Below are 18,467 nucleotides of genomic sequence, written 5' to 3'. Positions count from 1 at the left end.
CAAAAATATTAAAATTTTCAAACAAATGTTAAATTTTTCCAATTCAATGATTTTCCAAACATCAAGAAATATATATAAAAACTTTTAAAATATGTTTTTTTTACTTAAAAAAAAATTAATTAAAAAATTCAAATCACATTTTTGCAAACATTTTTTCCCGAAGTTCACTTTTTCCAAATTTGAAAAATAAATTATATTTATCATAATTTTCTAATACGAATAAGAATTGCTAAACAAAAACATTTAAAAAACTAAACCTCTAGAACTTTCTTTTCAAAAAATGTGTTTCTCAAAAAATATTTTTAAATTCAAAAAAATATATTATTTGTTTAAATTTTCAAAAATTCAACAATTGCATTCAAATTGCTACAGCAATTTTTATTAAAAGCATCCAAACAGTTTACTAAAAACAATATTTTCCAAAAATTGGTCTTTCGAAATTTTTCCCTTTCTTATATTTACAAAAGCATCACTTGCAAAATTATTGTTTTAAGTATTAATGTTATATAGGTCTGAATTTTTTTTTAATATTTTTTTTTAGTTTTTTAAGTAAATGTTTATGAAAAGGTTTCCAAAAAATATAACAGATATTATTAAAAAATAATATTTTTCAAAAACTTGTGATTTGACTCTGAATTTGTTTTCATAAATTTTGTTTAAATTTTTTAATTCAAAAATTTTATTTTCAAACACGAAATAAATGTTTATAAAAAGGCTGCTAAAAAATATCTAATTAAAAAATATATTCCAAAATTTTTTTTGAAATCCCTTCTTTTCTCAACTTTACAAAATCATCATTTCTGTTTTCTTAAGTATTCATATTTATTATTTAGCTATAAATTGTTTTCATATTTTCGAAGGGCAATTGTTATAAAAAAAATTAATATTTGACTCGCAAAGCAAATTTTGCAAATTTTTGCGTAGAATAATGCCTAAACACCACTTTACGAGAAAATCTATTATTTGCATTAATAGTTCCAATAAAATTGTTCACATTATTTCATAAATTAAAATGTTTATATCTTTGAGATTTCCCTAATTTTTTAATGGACGGGAATCTTAGGCAGAAAAGTTCTGAAAACTGTTTGTTTCTAAATATTTTTGTAAATATTTTGTGCTTCGTAAACCAAAGAATTTAGGTAATCTACAAAAAAATATTCAGAATATTTTTGTAAATATTTTGTGCTTCGTAAACCATAGAATTTTGGAAATGTACAAATGCACATATGGACATTTTTTATGGTTATAAAATTGTTTTTTGTTAATTCTTTCCAAATAACATTTGATTATTTTGTGAATATTTTTAAACTTTCTAATATTTTTGAAAGTACTGTCCAAATAACTTTTGATTATTTGGGAAGCGTTTCAAATTCTCGTAAATTAGAAACTCAGTTTATACTTAAAAATCAACTTCCCGTTTTTTCTTTTCAAATAAAAAATTTATAATCTTTTGAAGTTTTTTAAATTTTAAAATTCCTGACATCGAATTTAAACGAAGAATTTGGGGTTCTCCTTTGTAAACTGCAACCTTTGCCACAAAATTTTGGTAAATTTATTTGATTTGTTTTAATTTTTACCAAAAAATATGTTACACTTCTGAACAAATTTTTGTAACCAAAAGAAATATCGTTTTATATGTATATCTAGTATATTAAAAAAAGTCAAATTTCAATAAAATGTTTGTAGCTGCATTTGTTGATACTTCTACTTTTAAGATTTCCGAAAAAGCAATTTTTTATCCAAATTTTAACCAGAAAGCAGGCCTTTTTTTGTATTGTGTTCTATTTTTAGTTAACTTTTTACTTAATCCATCTACCACATTTTTTAAATCTTTTAAACTTCTGAACAATTTTTTGTTCTTTTTTGTAACCGAATGAAATATTATTTTACATAATCAGTCAATTCAATTGTATTTTCGTAGTTATTTGTTGAAATTTCTTAATTTAATAGTTTCCGAAAACTCAATTTTTTTAATCCAAATTTTAGACAGAAAATTTCTGCCAATTTTTGATTGTTTTTAATTTGTTCTTAATTTTTTTTTTTTTTATTTATGTATACAAAAAGTTTTGCAGACTTTTTAACTTCTTGTATTTTTTTTTGTATCTGATTGATTTTATGTTTTCAGAAAAATCTAAATTTACTTTTTTTAAATTTTAAATACAATTTTTGCAGTTATTTGTAAAATTTTCTAATTTTAAGATTTCCGAAATTAAATTTTGACTTTATGTTCTCAAAAAAATTTAAATTTACTTCTTCTTTTTAATATTTAAATACCTACCCTTTTTGCAGTTATTTCCCTGCAAAAAATTGTGCGACTAATCTCTAAAGAGAGTATTCCGAGATTACTCTCAATCGGGTACAATTGGGCATTAATTAGTCGCAACTAGTCTCATACGGGTACCCAACTCATCTTTAACAGGTACTATTAACGACTTAATGATATGTACGCACTTAGTCAATGAAATTTCAAGTGTGGCGTTAGCACACAGAGAGAGTATTCGCCTAACAAAACTGAGCACCCCGGTTCGGATCTCAGGTGGCGCAAATTTTTAATTTTATTTTTTAAAAGTGACTAGTCGCTTTTTATACCCGTTCGGGTATAAAGGTGAACAATTAGTCTCTTCATAGGACATGCTCGAACAAAAGCGAACAGTTCATTCCATATAAAGAGATCAAAAGTGGTATTAGTCGCATGCTCCTTTGCGATTGCTCCCGGAGTCATCCCGGATTAGTCCCATTTTTTGCAGGGTTGTTAAAATTTCAAATTTCAAGATTTCCGAAATTAAATTTTGTATTCCATTGAAAACAAGTTTTGCTATTTAGCCAGAAAATATTCGTTGTTTTCTTTTGCCGTCTATAGTTTCATGGTTCGTGCTTAATAAGAAAAAAACACTTTTCTAAATATGATTTTATATTCCAAAAACTCTCAGTTTTCCTTTTTTAATGTTATACCAATCAAATTTTAATTAGTTTAAGGGATTTTTCAATTTTTAGCTCTCAAAAGTTTAGAAATAAAAAATTATTCTTTCTGAACATATCAAATTTCCGTTCTTTTTCCAAATTAAAAAATTTTATAATTTTATGAAAATCTCCAAATTTCTAAATTCCCTAAAGTAAATTTTAATACTCAAATTTCAACTTCTAACTAACTTTAATATTTTTTAATTTCTGGAAACCTATTTTTTAAGTTTAGAAAACAAACTTTTTAAATTTCTGTATAGGAAATGGCAATCTATGTGAACAAAGTTTGCATCTTCAATTAAAAAATTTAGCAATTTTTTTATATCTCCACATTTTTTGATTATTTTTAAGATTCATCTTTACACCTATTTAATTAGCTATGCCTAAACCCCAGATGATTATAAAAAGTTGTGTGCTGTTTTGCTTTTATTTTTCGTTTTTAATTTCATACGCCTCCTAGTGAACATTCTAATCTGCCTATATTCATTTGGTTGAATATGAGCCTCTGCATGTGCAGATCAGTCGTTGATGAAGATTAAAGAATCCTCGACAACTGTCAGCACAACCAGCACTCATTACACACACACACATATACATACTTGCATACATACATACATTCGAATAGACATAGCGAATTAATGACCAGCACGACGGGTACACCAAAAGTTCCCACATACACACATACATACGTACTAAGCATTGAAAGAAATATGCAGCCCCACACAACAGATGAACAAAATCAAGGACATTTAATTTTTGGATGATGCCAACATTCACCAAAGCAACCACTGCCAAAATCATAGATTCTCACACATTCTTTCTCATTTCCATCTATTAATCCTTGCGACTATGTGTCGCCACTTTTTGCCTGCCCCCAAACAAGTAGAGTATGATTTCTTGTTTTAAAATTTTTTTCAATGACCTGTCGCCTGGTTGTGGTCGTGTCTCTCCATTCGCTCGTTTGAATTAATCCCAAAAGCGCATTTAATTGTGATTATGCGTGACAGCGTACAAGCGCATTTTTGGCTATGAAGAACTCCAGAGACACTTCAAGCATAAAATTTTTGCACGTAGTCTACTTTTAGGCGCAGAATTTATGAGACTTAAATTTAGAAATGTTTTGACACAGAAAAGCACTCACCTTTTCACGCAGCATATCACGTATGCGGCCAGCTTGATTTTTAGAGCGATGCAATTCGAGTTGAAGTTCGAGACAGCGTTCTTGCCAGTTGATCTGGAAGAGAAAAAGAGAGAGGCGAAATAAGATCAGGATGCATAAATTTAAATAATTTTCAGAACCTCGACCAATGTAAATACTCCTTCAAAATTGAGAGAAGCTCTACTCACCTCTGGCACCGGTTGCGCGTAGTTGTTCACCTGATGCACGTCCAAGTGTTCGGTGAGCGTAGAGAAATGCGGCCAAGGCGCGTCAGTATCCAGCGCGGCTAAGCCAGGATTGACAGGCGCGGCGGCGGTAGACGTTTGGCCAGCGCACACGTCCATCTTCTCCGGGCGATCGGCACCACTGGCGGCAGATTTTTTTGATACAGCACCACTATTGCTGGCGACTGGCGCAGCGCCACTACAGCCGCTCGCGTTTGCACCCTGCAGCGTTGCCACACTAGGCTTTGCCGGTATAGGTGGTGGCCGTTGAGCGCGCCGCGGCATTAGTCGCGGACTATTAGGCGTCGACTGCGAGACGCCACTACCACTAGAACCAGAGCCCGCACCGGTCGCCGCCGAGATGCGCATCGCCGCCAAATTTTCACAATGCGGACGCGCAAGCGGTATATTACCGCTAAATGAAGTGGCGCGCTTGGTGAGCAAAGGCGAAGAGGTCAGCGACTGTGAGGCGTACATGGGCGGCAGCGACATTTGCTGCTGCGCGCCGCTATATACTTGCTGTTGCTGTAACTGTTGTGCATGCGTTTGCTGTTGTACGTAGTAATGCGCCGCCGCTTGCATGTGATGCAAGTGCTGTTGATGATGATGCGCTTGCGTCGCCGCCGCCGCCGGAAAGGTATGCAAATAAGCGTTGCCATCCTGCGCGCGCGCATAGTAAGCATGCGCGTGATTGCTGAAATGTTGATGATGAAAGGCAAATGGCTGTGCGCTAACGTTGGCAGCGGTCGCGGGTGTGGCGCGCCCCGAATCGGCGGGCGAAGGCGATGATGAAGAGGCGGAGCGGCGGCGCGCTTGTTGCTGTTGCTGCTGGAGATTGGTGAGCGAGTTGAAGATTTGCGATAAGCGCCCCGAAGGCACTTCGTCAGACATTTGTGAGCGCGAACGCGAGCGCGACGCCGATTGCGATTAACCGAATTGTTTTAAGTTTACTTCGGAAGGCGCGGTTAAATATTTGCGAAACTTATGCGGAACATCGCGAGACTGCAAAGAGAAAGAGAAAAAAACTAGTGGTTAGGAAAGTTAACTTATAGTAAGTTGCTAGAAAATATAGCATGCTATAAAAATTAGCTTGAGTAATATCGGAGTAATTGTTATTCCTTTCACAAAGTCATGTCTTCCGGTCGCTAAACCACTGTCGTTTACGTCTGCGCGATAGGAAATCGCGCTGTCGGAATTCGAAATGAGCTGCTTTAAGAGACACAAAGTCGACTCCCGGCAGTCTAGAGATAAGCATATCCCCCTTCATTACGCATTCAAAACTAGTCGCTCCTTATTTGCATTACAAATATTTGTTGCAAGCAAAAATACATTGCAAAGCATTGCAAAGCCATTTCCGTTGCCTACCGCAACTGTTAAGTTAGTAGGACTTACAATATTGGCAAAAATGCTGGCTACGGAAAGAACACACACACATTTTCCAATATTTGCCAATTTTTCTTTTGAAATTTCCGTCGTTTTGCGGAGACGCCCTACACACAATGTTTCGTGTAATTCTTGACGACTATCCAGGTTAGTCAGTATTCCAAATCCGCTTCGTTTGTACTGAGGGCTTTTATTTTTATTCTAGCGAGACTTCAGAATCTTAATTATTCTTCGCGCGTAGACCAAGAAGATGTGAAAATTATTGGCTCTGGAAGAATTTCAGTTGAAGCTTTCACACTGAAGAGAAAAGCGTCCAACTGCCGAACAGCCATACAATTAGTAGTCCTTCTTAAAGCGCTTGTCACTGTTGGCGTGTAGTTTCACATTTTGAAGGCCATTTAGGCCAAAGCTAGAAGTCTTGATTTCTTTGAGTAATGCGCTTCTTCTCAGTGAACTCAATCAGAGCTGTCTAAATTTGAAAACACATTGGATCTCCAGCTGCCATTTCCTTCTTGGTGGCAAACGAGCGCGACGGCGGTAAAGGCCTCCATCCCTAAGCGTCGACCTGACGTAATCAACTTGCTTTGAAGCAGAACGGTCAAGTCTAATCGTAGATTCGAACTTTCCGTCCAATCAAGAAGTAGAATGACATCGTAGTAAAGATATTCCACGTGTCTGATTATTTCACCACCAAGAAGGTAGCAATAGGAGCAAGAGATGGGCGTTCTCAAGATTACCGCTTCCACTCCATCATTTTAGGGTGCCTTTTTGTTGTTGTCGCAGTTCATAAATTCAACAAAGATAGGGCTTAGTCAGATATGTATGTGGGTCGTTTCGGTTACGAAGACACGACTGTCGGGGAACGTTTAGTGTGCCTTGCAGCTGCCTGGTTTCAGTCTTCCATGCAGCTCTCGGCTGATTGGTTAAAAAAAAACTGAGGTGATTTCTGATTTCATTCTCAGGAAGAGAACATCATCCACGCTATCACGAACCCTGCCCGGTTGGTGCGCCGGAGATCCCTACTAGGAGTCTGGTTGAGAAGGACGTAGACGTCGTGTAAAAAAGTAATTGACATGTTTGGTGATTTAACCGACGGGAAGGGAAGATCAATGTTCTCCGAATGGTCGATTTTACGTTAATAAAACGGCCTGAGAAAGACCGATCAATGGTCATCGTCGCAGCACATCCCCAAAAATCAACTGGTTAAGGGTAGGCGTACAGCTACAACGATATCAGCAGGATCATACAGAAATGTCAGTGCTAATGGAAAAAACTGTGTGTTCACGAAAGGTTATGAACCTGGCGGGGTAGGATATTAAATTCTGTATACAAAATTCAACATACTACAAAGTCTTGAATGGATAGATATTGGTTTTACATTTTAACTGTAACAGATCAATTCTGGCAACTGCCTTTCAACTCACTACAGTCTTTCGAAATAAAAGTCTTTCGTTATCAATTCGCAAACTACCTTGAAAGCGCTTTACTGTCTTTCGAAAGACTAATTGAAAGATCTGCACAACGAATATGTCTTAGCGTTATGTTTATCGCCTTTATTAAATTAAATTCAAAAAATATACATGTTTTTATTTTTAAAACAATAAAAATTGATAAATAAAAAACCATTAAATTAAGAAAACAAACAAAAAGAAAATGAATATAAAGCAAAAATAAATAAGAAATATTTTTAAAAATTAAATGAAATTTAAAAAATATTGTTTTCTTTTTAAAACATTAAAATCTAATAAATTAATTAGAAAAATGAGAAGTAAATAAAAAAATTAAAAAATAGTATGTAATAATTCAAAAAAATATATATTTTTATATAAAAAATACAAAATAATAATTCAGTAAGAAAATTAAATTAAAAAAGAAGGAATACATAAAATAAAAAATTAAAAAAATGCTTTTCTTTTTAAAACAATAAAATCTAATAAATTAATTAGAAAAATGAGAAGTAAATCAAAAAATAAAAAAATAGTATGTAATAATTCAAAAGAAAAAATATTTTTATATAAAAAATACAAAATAATAATTCAGTAAGAAAATTAAATTAAAAAAGAAGGAATACATAAAATAAGAAATTCAAAAAAAAATGATTTGTTTTTAAAACAATAAAATCTAAAAATTAAGACAAAACTATACTAAACGAAAACAATTTATTTAAAAAAAAATCAAATAAGTTCCTTAAAAGTGCATAAATCAAATTAAAAAGAAAAAAACTTATTTAAAAGACCAAAAAATAATCAATTAAGCTCCAGAAAAGTAAATAAAATTAATTTTTTTTTTCTTTTTAAAATAATAAAATCTAAAAATTAAAAGAAAGCTAAATTTAAAAAGACAAAAATGTAGATTTAAAAAAATTCGCTTCCCAAAACCCGAACTCGGATCTCTCGAATGGCACGCCTGTGCTTTGCTCTCGTAAAAGTCGATAAAGTTATCGACAACAATACCAATATCCATAGATAAGGATATAAGATAAATCAGTGATTTTTTTCGACATATGGCGATCTCGTCGATTTATCCGTGAAAATATTGATGATGTTTTCGATAATAATATCGAAAATATCAGTAATTAATTTCAAAATACGTTGCTTCGTCACTTGTATGATGTAAATATCGAAAATTGTATCGATAACCGGAGAAATTTCGATAAAGAGATCAATAATATAAGATGATAATTTCAAAATTCGTCGCTTCGTCGCTTTTGTCATAAAAATATCGATTAATTTATCGATAATAACAATACCTATATCGACACATTTATCGATAATAATACAAATATGGTTAAATTTCTCGATAGGAACACAAAAATCGATACCTATATTGAAAGGTTACATCGACTTTAATATCGACAATGTTAAGCACACTCAAATAATTACTCTGTTGCAATTTTAAGCTAAAGTTCTAAAAATTTCCAGCGCCAATTTCATGTCTAGGGCTCATATTCACCTTCTTGCTGCATTAACTTATGCAAATAGCGCGTGAGGTTAAATCAATTTAAACTTACTTCAATGCTTCAATATGCGATTTTCTACACATTTCTATACTTAGTTCGACACTTTTGCAATAAAGGGCAAAGCGCGGCGCGAGGGAAGTCAAGTCGCATTGCTATTTCGTATGCAAAGGCAATAAGCGTATAAATGCCACAGAGCGCGGCGTTGTCACGTATGGAAGTCGCACACAAACGCGCGCGCGCAAGCGGAGTGCAACATATTAATAAAATAGCAATGTAGCACGCATTTTGAGTTAGGGTTACAGGCGCATATGTACATATGTATGCGTGCCAAACACTATGTAACACACACTTATGGTGAGGGCCATTATAGAGCGCTAGTCGCATTGTTTTTGTAATATTGACAGTTTTTGCTGTTGTTGTTGTCGTTGTCGTTGCTGTGGACTATTGGTGCGCTTGCTGGCAATGCTCCCTACCACATTCGGTTCAATTAAAATGCGCGGCACATGAGCGCATATTTTACAAAACAAAGCGACAGCAAGGCGGAAAAACGCAGAAGCCGTTTACGATAAAGATGGGAAAAAATATGCGAAACTACTAGTAGCTTGAAAAAGTAGTAGTAGTCAAAGCTAGTAGTACATGCCAGCAGCTAGTAAATAAAGTTGAGATTAAATAAAAAAATATCTAAATAATAGCGAAAATTGTGGTAGTCTCTGAAGAACGCAACCCCACAGTTACACTCAAAAATGTATAGGTCGGCCTCCTATTTGACTTGGATGCCGCGAATGCAGATACTATGACAACCGGGCACATGAACTGTTTAATGTTTTTAAAAATATGCTTTTACACTCACAAATAATTACGCACTCTCAACTCCCATTGCGAAGCTCAATTTTAGCTCCAATTTTTCACCCTATTTGCGGCAACTATTCTTTGGCTGCTGCTGTGGTTTTGCGGCATTTAATAAAGTCTGCCAGCGAATGGAATGCTTTTAAGTTGCCAGATAATATTTAGTAAAAGCTGCGCCCCGTGCGTGGCGTCAGTGCTTTTGACTGGCTGCCAGCCTAGGTCATACAAAGTTCCGAAATGGTCTACGCCTAAGCTGCATGATGTGATCCTCCAGCTGAAGCAAAGCACCAAATACCTGGGAATAATATTCGATAGCAAGTCATGGCGCCTCAATGGAGAGTAGAGCGCGAAGAAGGCCTCAGTGGCATTCTATGCATGTAACAAAAAGATGCTGGGCTGTACCTGTGGCCTTCCCTTGCTCACTAGATCTACACGGCGATAGTAAGGTCAATACTGCGGTATTGGTTTGGTATACAGCAACGAAATCAATGATCGGCTTGATAGAAGCGCGTAGGACTACATCAACGGCAGCACCCTGCAGCATCTCTTGCAGGCGGACCTATCGGCCAGAAATATAGCGTTTAAAACTGATTAATGTGGCAGTCAGCTCAAAAGACCAACTCATTTAGACCCTGCAGATCCATTGTGACACCACTGTGAAACGCAGAAACCTCATTGACTATATTGGATTGCTTGTATTCCTACACTGGATAGTTCTAATATTTCTTCCTCTTTATCATCTCTGCGACTTCTACAATGTTCATAGGAGAATACTCCTAACGGGAACTGTAGTATAGGTTCAACTCTATGCAGACGGGTTGACTACATGATCCTGGATCTGCACTGCAGGAAGAACTTCGAAGCCACTATAATGGTCGAAACCTGGCCTGAGGGCATAATGAATGCTGGCTCGTTCAACTTGAATGTTTATAATGACGGGTCGAAGAGGGACAGGGCGCAAGGACGGTAGACGTCTGCGCGGGGCTCAGTCTCAACTCATAAAAGCTACCAGTTTACTGCAGCGCTACTGTGCAGCATCCTATGAAATAAACAGGTAAATCTCTACATCTTAAGCGAGACTGCGATAAAGGCACTACTATCCCTAAGAAGTGTGGCGGATTTGAGGCAGCTTTATATGTGTTAGAAACTAGCTCACACGTACATCTTTACTAGATTCCGGGCACACGCTGAGCGGGCAGCGAGGAGGCCCGTAGGCATGTCAAAGAAGAATTCACTCCAAGCGATGAAACTGAAGCTCGACCTGTTCATGATCCGGAAGGCGCAGAAATTGTTAACCAGAAAACAAGGCTGCAAAGTGTCCAGTGCTCACTAAGTTTCTCCTATCCCTCAAGTGGGAGGACGCTAGGCTAATGGATGGAGTTCTAAGAAAACGGGCATCGCATGCCATAAACTGCCTCTGACCAATAATAAGATCTGTAGAGAAGCAGAACGAAAGAGAGAGAGACAGTCGAATATATCCTCCGTGAGTGCCCGGGCGGACTGCTTATGAGTCTCCTGGGAGCAGACTTTCTGCCTAATCTGGAAGCCGCCCGCCAGTATAGGGTAGCACAAACAACGTGTTCCAGTTATCCAAGAGGACTGCGATGTTCTTAAAAATTCCGCCTGGTACTCAGTGATAATCTGTCATAGTTTATCTGGTGGTGCTATGGATCTTAATGATCTCAGCGAAGTCACGCAAGAGCTGACTAGCTTTAGCATAACTTTTCAATACATTTTGCACAACATTTTTCTTAAGTGAGAATTTCTTGCATTACTATCCCACTTCCATTATAAGTGATGTGCGGTTCGGAATACTTAAAAAACTAAAGCTGTCAAGTCCAGCTCCAATAAGAACGGGGAATTTGCACCGGTTCCGTTTCTCAATAAAGTGGTAACAGAATATTTGCCAGATTAAAACTAAGTACCCGTTTTCCACGGTAAGGTTTCAATCAAAGCCAAGTAATGTTTCCATCGTTGCTCTTTTGACGCATTCAAATCTCAGATGACAGCCATTTGAAAGCGTCAAAGATGAAAAAAAAATCGTAGTACAACTCACGACTCTATAATAATAAGTACACAAACCGAATTTCTTCAAGTCGATAGCCTCATAAAAGGCGAAGTTGATGTCAGTCGGCCATATCGGGTATATGGCGGCTATATGATATATTGTCTCGAGCAGAACAAAATTTGGCAGGTCAACTCAGAACTCTATAATACATATCGAAACCGAATTTGCGCTGCTATCTTCATATTTAGTGCAATGTGCGCTTCGGGGCCGAATTTTGGTTCTGTAGGAATCATTTTCGGTTCTTTTCAAATGGGTTTTCAGTTCATTGGACTTATTTCTTCCGAAACCGTTTTTCTGGTCTTTTGGAATCACGTTGGGCTCTTCTGGAAGCGTTTTTGGAATTTTTTGGAATCGAGTTTTGATTCTTCTGAAATCGTTTTTCGGTCCTTTTTGAATTGACTCTCGGATCCGTTAGACCCCTTTTCGGTTCTTGTATAAACCATACCGGTCGGTTCTCTAAAAAACCCGATTCTGTAGTTCTGGTTACTCGGTTCTCTGCATCACTACTATCCATCTTCTTTGACAAATTCCTATTATTTTTAAATGACTTCATATATAGGTGTTTTCTTATTCCCTCTGCTTTATCTAAACAAAACTCAAAATCTCATAAGAAATATTTTCTAAGTATGTATGTATTTGCATTTCACACACAAAAATTAACTGTTTCATCTTGTCAACTGCATTGACGTCGCCTTAACAAAAAAATTCCCAAAGATTTATCGCATCGATAGTTCAGCTTTGAATTTAAGGCAATGTCATAAATTCTCCAAAGTAAAATTTTACGGCAAATGACAACAATGAAGCGACCAAAAGCCAATGCAAGTAATACGTGAAGGATATAGAGACTGCAATGGAGGGGAAGCGAAAGAGAGATGACGCCGAGGGAGGAGTTTGAATCAAATTTCCTAAATTACTAGTGTCGCTGTGGAAATTTTTTGGCAATCAACTTGACATGTGTAATAAGTGAAGTACAAATAGATATGTAGATGTAGTTATGTATGCGCGGTTGTATATTAGGGTGGTATAAAAAAATGCATGTGAAATATGTAGTATAGTCGAAGTTTCTATACCGAAAAAATATACGCCTATTTTTTATTAGGAAATCAAAAAATACTTAGAGGTAGCTCAAAGCGCTCAAAGTTTTCCTTGTATTTTATATGGTAAAAACGATTTTTAGTAGAAATAGTGTAGAATACTTCAAAATGAATATTTTTCGATCGGAAAACTATGTTTCCCCTCAGGAGATTCCCAATAGTAATACCCAATTGTTTATTTAACCATTTTTTCATAGTAACTATATTTTATAAGCCCGCCAAAAACCCAAAAAAATGCAATAAAAAATCTTTAGTATTAAAAAAAGGTTAAATAAACGATTGGGTATTATTATTGGAAATCCCCTGAAGAGAATCAGAGTTTCCGATCGAAAAAATTTTTTATATATATGTTTTGTTCGATATAAAACCATTCTAGGGGGTGAGACTATTAAAATTCGCACCATACTTTTTGGACCACCCTATTGCATATACATATGTGTAGAGCTATTGCTCTGTTATGCGCTTAAGACATCTGCAATTTTGTAATTTACTTGAAATGTGTATTCTTCTATTCCTTTTGATGTGCGTCTTAAGACTGAAATGCTGTAGTATGCACATACGTGTACCTGTTGTTGCTGGAAGATTTTGTCATAAGGATTTTTGGCAAGCTGTTTAACAGAGCGCATGCAATCTGCTACAATGTGACAATGCCAGCAACAACAACAATAACTTAAGAAACCAGTCATCTCAAGGCAAATATGAGAAGTTAATGAAAGGCAAGTTCAAAAACGTCGGAAATCTACACATACATATGCACATATGTGTGTATGCATGGATATGTGCAGCTAAAGAATGAGATGTGCATGGGCACTCACACTTACATACTACTTATANCATATGTGTGTATGCATGGATATGTGTAGCTAAAGAATGAGATGTGCATGGGCACTCACACTTACATACTACTTATAAGCACTTATGCATATGAATTTTAGATGCCTTGCCTTACGGAAGCTGCACAATTTTGCCTTGTTGCACAGTTGATAAATTGTTAAAATAATTAAATTTATTAGAGCAAGCAATGCCGGCAAGGTATGGCTCGGCATCCTTAAGGAAATGTAATTGAGAAGCAATGTTATAGCTCGGTACTGTAGGAATACGAAGACAAGTCTTTGCTACACAAACAGACACCTTCGCCTGTGAGCAACACACAAAGTGGCCGCTCGACAAAAGTCTCAAAGTTGAATAAGGCACTTCTCTAATTTTAGCCCACTCACTAACCATTATGTNTAGTGAGGCTAAAGACAAGTCTTTGCTACACAAACAGACACCTTCGCCTGTGAGCAACACACAAAGTGGCCGCTCGACAAAAGTCTCAAAGTTGAATAAGGCACTTCTCTAATTTTAGCCCACTCACTAACCATTATGTGTCTTCTGCGATTTAAGCATATGCCTTAAGTGTGCTTAAGGTAAAACTCTAATTGATTTTCTATCAAAAATTTTCTTTTCTCTACGCTCTTCAAAAGTTTTAATGCTTACAGCTGCTATATTAACTTATGTGACGTAAGCTTGTATGTAAGTGACTTATGCTTGATTTAAGCACATCTGCAATTCAATAAGTTATGCAATGCAAATTGCTTATGCGCTCAAGCTCTTATTTCAGTTAAAGCATTTGTATCTGCCTGCATTTTTGTTTTAAAATTTGTGTAGATATTCCTTGCACTTTTCGTCTCGCTGATTTGTGTATTCCCTAAAGCACTATACCAATTGCGCAATTTTATTACTTAATGAATTATGAACTTAAGTGCTTTTAAGGGTATTGAAAATCATTCTGTATAGAAGACTTATGCGTTTCCGGCATATATATACATACAAACTTATATACCAAAAAACGAAAAGTGAATTAGTTTTTGAAATTTGCGAAGAGTAAAATGTCTAAGTGTAGCACTTGAATTACGCACTTAAGAGTATNTTAAGCTTGTATGTAAGTGACTTATGCTTGACTTAAGCGAATCTGCAATTCAATAAGTTATGCAATGCAAATTGCTTATGCGCTCAAGCTCTTATTTCAGTTAAAGCATTTGTATCTGCCTGCATTTTTGTTTTAAAATTTGTGTAGATATTCCTTGCACTTTTCGTCTCGCTGATTTGTGTATTCCCTAAAGCACTATACCAATTGCGCAATTTTATTACTTAATGAATTATGAACTTAAGTGCATTTGAGGGTATTGAAAATCATTCTGTATAGAAGACTTATGCGTTTCCGGCATATATATACATACAAACTTACATACCAAAAAACGAAAAGTGAATTAGTTTTTGAAATTTGCGAAGAGTAAAATGTCTAAGTGTAGCACTTGAATTACGCACTTAAGAGTATTTTCTTAATGAAAAACATGCATATATGGTATGTTTTGCATAAAGTTAAGCACTTAAGCAAATAATCGATAACAAATAATAGTCGATAATAATGTACATAATCGATAATTCTAAAGGCAAGCGATATTATAAATATAATTAANGTGGTATGTTTTGCATAAAGTTAAGCACTTAAGCAAATAATCGATAACAAATAGTAGTAATAATATAATATAATAGATAATGTACATAATCGATAATTCTAAAGGCAAGCGATATTATAAATATAATTAAAAAATAATCGATTAATATAACGATGGTGATAATGATAACTGAAAAGAAACAGAATAATCGATTTCAAATAATAGTCGATAGGAAATACTATTCGGTAACAAATCAAAATTGATTGGAATAGCGATAATCAACAATGGCAACGATTTCGCCATCGGTATCGATAGCAAATACGAAAGCGAAACTATGAAGATATAAAGATTTTGTTACTCAAATCGGTAGTACTAATAATAGTTGCCCCAATATGATAGAAATATGTGGGAACATGACAGCGGTACAATGTGTGGCGACAAAAAAAAATATATATCGGTAGTGACACCGATACCGATAATGGTATATTTGAATGTGACGCAGTGTTTTTTACCCCATAGACAGTTTTGAGTTTACTGAAAGTTAGTTGAGACAATTAATGCAACAACAGCCTATCCGCTATTTTTGCTTTTATCGTTTAACAAATATGATGGTCGAAGGTATCGCATACCATAATGTTATCGATCAGCTTTTGTGTCTATATCGACATCGATTTGAAAGTCGTTTTCGCTATCGTTTTGCCTTACTTTCGGACACAATGTTCGTGCTGCGATTTATTAGGGATTTCGTATCTTTATGGATGTTAATGTATTTATAGATTGTTTTTTCAATCATGTTATCGATTATAATCGATAATTATGTTAATTATTATGGACTAGTTTTTATTGTTATCGATATTAAAATACAGCTGTGTTCAGCATTACCGATTATCGGCATTGTTATCGACTAGGTTTTTTTTCTTTCATGAAAATTGCGCAAATTTTTTGAAACTGTAAGCTACCCTTGCTTGGTGGAGAGCCATATACGTGTATTTTGAAACCACATGGCTCTTTTATATCTCAAAAAAAATTATCTCAGTAAATTTTGATGGTATTTTCTTGTGAAACTAGGACCAAATGTGTTTCTTCGTATTGACAATTAAAGTAAATAAGCCTTAAAAAGTATCGTAAAATCCCTAGAGACCCCAAAAAGTGTTTGAAAATCTTCGAAGAAATCTCAAAAGGCATTGAAACCCACGAATAAAACAAGAAAGTCCCTGAAGTTCCGAAGTTCTGAAGTCCTCAAGTTCTGAAAACCACAGTAGAAATTTTTAGAACCCCCTCCCCTCGCCAAAAAAAAAAATCTCAAAAAGCTCCGCAAAAATTTATATTAAATAAAATCTTATAAAGCTTCGAAAATCACGAATCAACACAAAAAATTACGAGTGGTCCCAAAGAGCTCCGAGATAAATTAAAACTACCCCGAAAGGGGCCGAANTCTCAAAAAGCTCCGCAAAAATTTATATTAAATAAAATCTTATAAAGCTTCGAAAATCACGAATCAACACAAAAAATTACGAGAGGTCCCAAAGAGCTCCGAGATAAATTAAAACTACCCCGAAAGGGGCCGAAAACCCTTAATAAGATCCAAAAATTGTTTGTGAAAACCTCCATAATATCTCTTAAAGCCGCGATAAATACCAAATAGAATACAAAAAGTCACGAAAACTTCTTAGAGTACCCACAAAGTACAGAAAAAATTCAGAAAACCCTCGATAAAGAGCCGCCAAAATCCCGAAAAAAAAACACAAACGGTAACTGGGTAAGATAAATAAACTTCTTTTAATACTTTCTTTAAATTTCAACTTTCTATCCACCACCACAAACCCTGTCGTTCCGCATACACTTACCCATAGACTTTCACTTATTTGCCAGCCAGCCAACAATTTGCGTTAATTTACGTCACAGCCATAGNCCCAAATGGAATACAAAAAGTCACGAAAACTTCTTAGAGTACCCACAAAGTACACAAAAAATTCAGAAAACCCTCGATAAAGAGCCGCCAAAATCCCGAAAAAAACACAAACGGTAACTGGGTAAGATAAATAAACTTCTTTTAATACTTTCTTTAAATTTCCACTTTCGATCCACCACCACAAACCATGTCGTTCCGCATACACTTACCCATAGACTTTCATTTATTTGCCAGCCAGCCAACAATTTGCGTTAATTTACGTCACAGCCATAGCCATATAGCTTTCAATATTTGCTTAATCCATTGCACAAGCCAGCTCAACACGCTTTGGTTTCCTGTCTACTTTCCACGCATTCACTGCTCTTCGCCATTTCGTTGCGCCTACAACGCCTTAATCACTGTCAAGCTACGGGAGCCTTGTGCTCCTATTTGACTACATGAACACATACACACCCACACGTAAACACAGACCAGCAATCAATACGGCATCTTTCTGCGGTTGGCAACCATAATAAAAATGGCGTATTGACCGAGCCGTCGTGGCCGAGCCACCACAATCACCTCCCTCAACACGGCCTTCACTCTTTTCTTTTACTTGTATATTTGTCTTCTGTGTCAACGCTCGCTTCACTTCTACATACATAAGTCCTTCGAGCGTAGCAACAATACTTTACCTTAACCCCATTGTTTTTTGTTGCTTGAGTACTGTTAGTTGTGTTTGTCATTGTTGTTGTTACATTATTGTTGCTGACGCTGTTGCATTATGCAAATTGCTGCAGCTTAAAAATGGCGACAAAAAATGAAGGCATAAAATGCAACAATAACGGTAAAAAAGCAAAAACAAAAAAACGCACAAGAAGAAAATGCAAAATCCCAACAAATTAATGAACGCACGACTGACTGGATGGCTCACTCGCTGTTTGGTTAGTAGCTGCTTGACTCCCCTCCGTCGCTTGCTTGACGCTTTGGTTTATTTGCTTGCTTGAATGAATGAAAGAATGGCAGTCTACTGGCATGAATGAAATTGCTGTTGCCGCACATTTGTGAGGATTTATGTATATTTTGCATCACAATGAGTTCCAATAACAAAAATGCATAGTAAACGGAATGGGTGTTATGATTTTAAAGCTGTGCCCAACTCAATGCTTGTTTTGCGACTGCTGTGCTGGTAGCTTACTTTTGCGGACCTATCTTAACACGCATTTGCATTTGTAGCCCACTCTACACCCGTACCGTTCCCCTTCCCTACTAACATTGCCCCCTATCTGCTTCCATCGTTCATTGTCATTTCCATTCTGGGTTAATTTCAATACCAACGCCAATCTGAGTCTGCAACCAACAATCGGCACCCATCCGCAGCCAGCGACAGCTCCAAACCATTCCGCATACATACATATATCATGGGACGCTAAGCCGACAG

At 35.7% G+C, this 18,467-nt stretch overlaps 1 protein-coding gene across 1 annotated transcript in view; it reads right to left on the bottom strand.

Moving 5' to 3' along the window:
- Window positions 1-3,955: 3,955 nt before the first annotated feature.
- The window catches only part of LOC108366917 (homeobox protein abdominal-A-like), a 46,395-nt gene continuing 31,883 nt past the window's right edge, over window positions 3,956-18,467 (bottom strand). The window contains exons 3-5 of the mRNA XM_017621407.1: window positions 4,309-5,346; window positions 4,103-4,195; window positions 3,956-4,036 (exon numbers count right to left, since the gene is read on the bottom strand). Of these exons, the coding sequence (XP_017476896.1) occupies window positions 3,956-4,036; window positions 4,103-4,195; window positions 4,309-5,235 (1,101 nt within the window). The 5' untranslated portion in view covers window positions 5,236-5,346. The remainder of the gene's footprint in view (window positions 4,037-4,102; window positions 4,196-4,308; window positions 5,347-18,467) is intronic.

This window comes from Rhagoletis zephyria, unplaced genomic scaffold (assembly GCF_001687245.7).
Source record: "Rhagoletis zephyria isolate East Lansing unplaced genomic scaffold, Rhagoletis_zephyria_1.1 Rzeph_scaffold_02448, whole genome shotgun sequence".
Taxonomy (NCBI): Eukaryota; Metazoa; Arthropoda; class Insecta; order Diptera; family Tephritidae; genus Rhagoletis; species Rhagoletis zephyria.
This window is presented reverse-complemented; position numbering and strand designations above follow the sequence as displayed.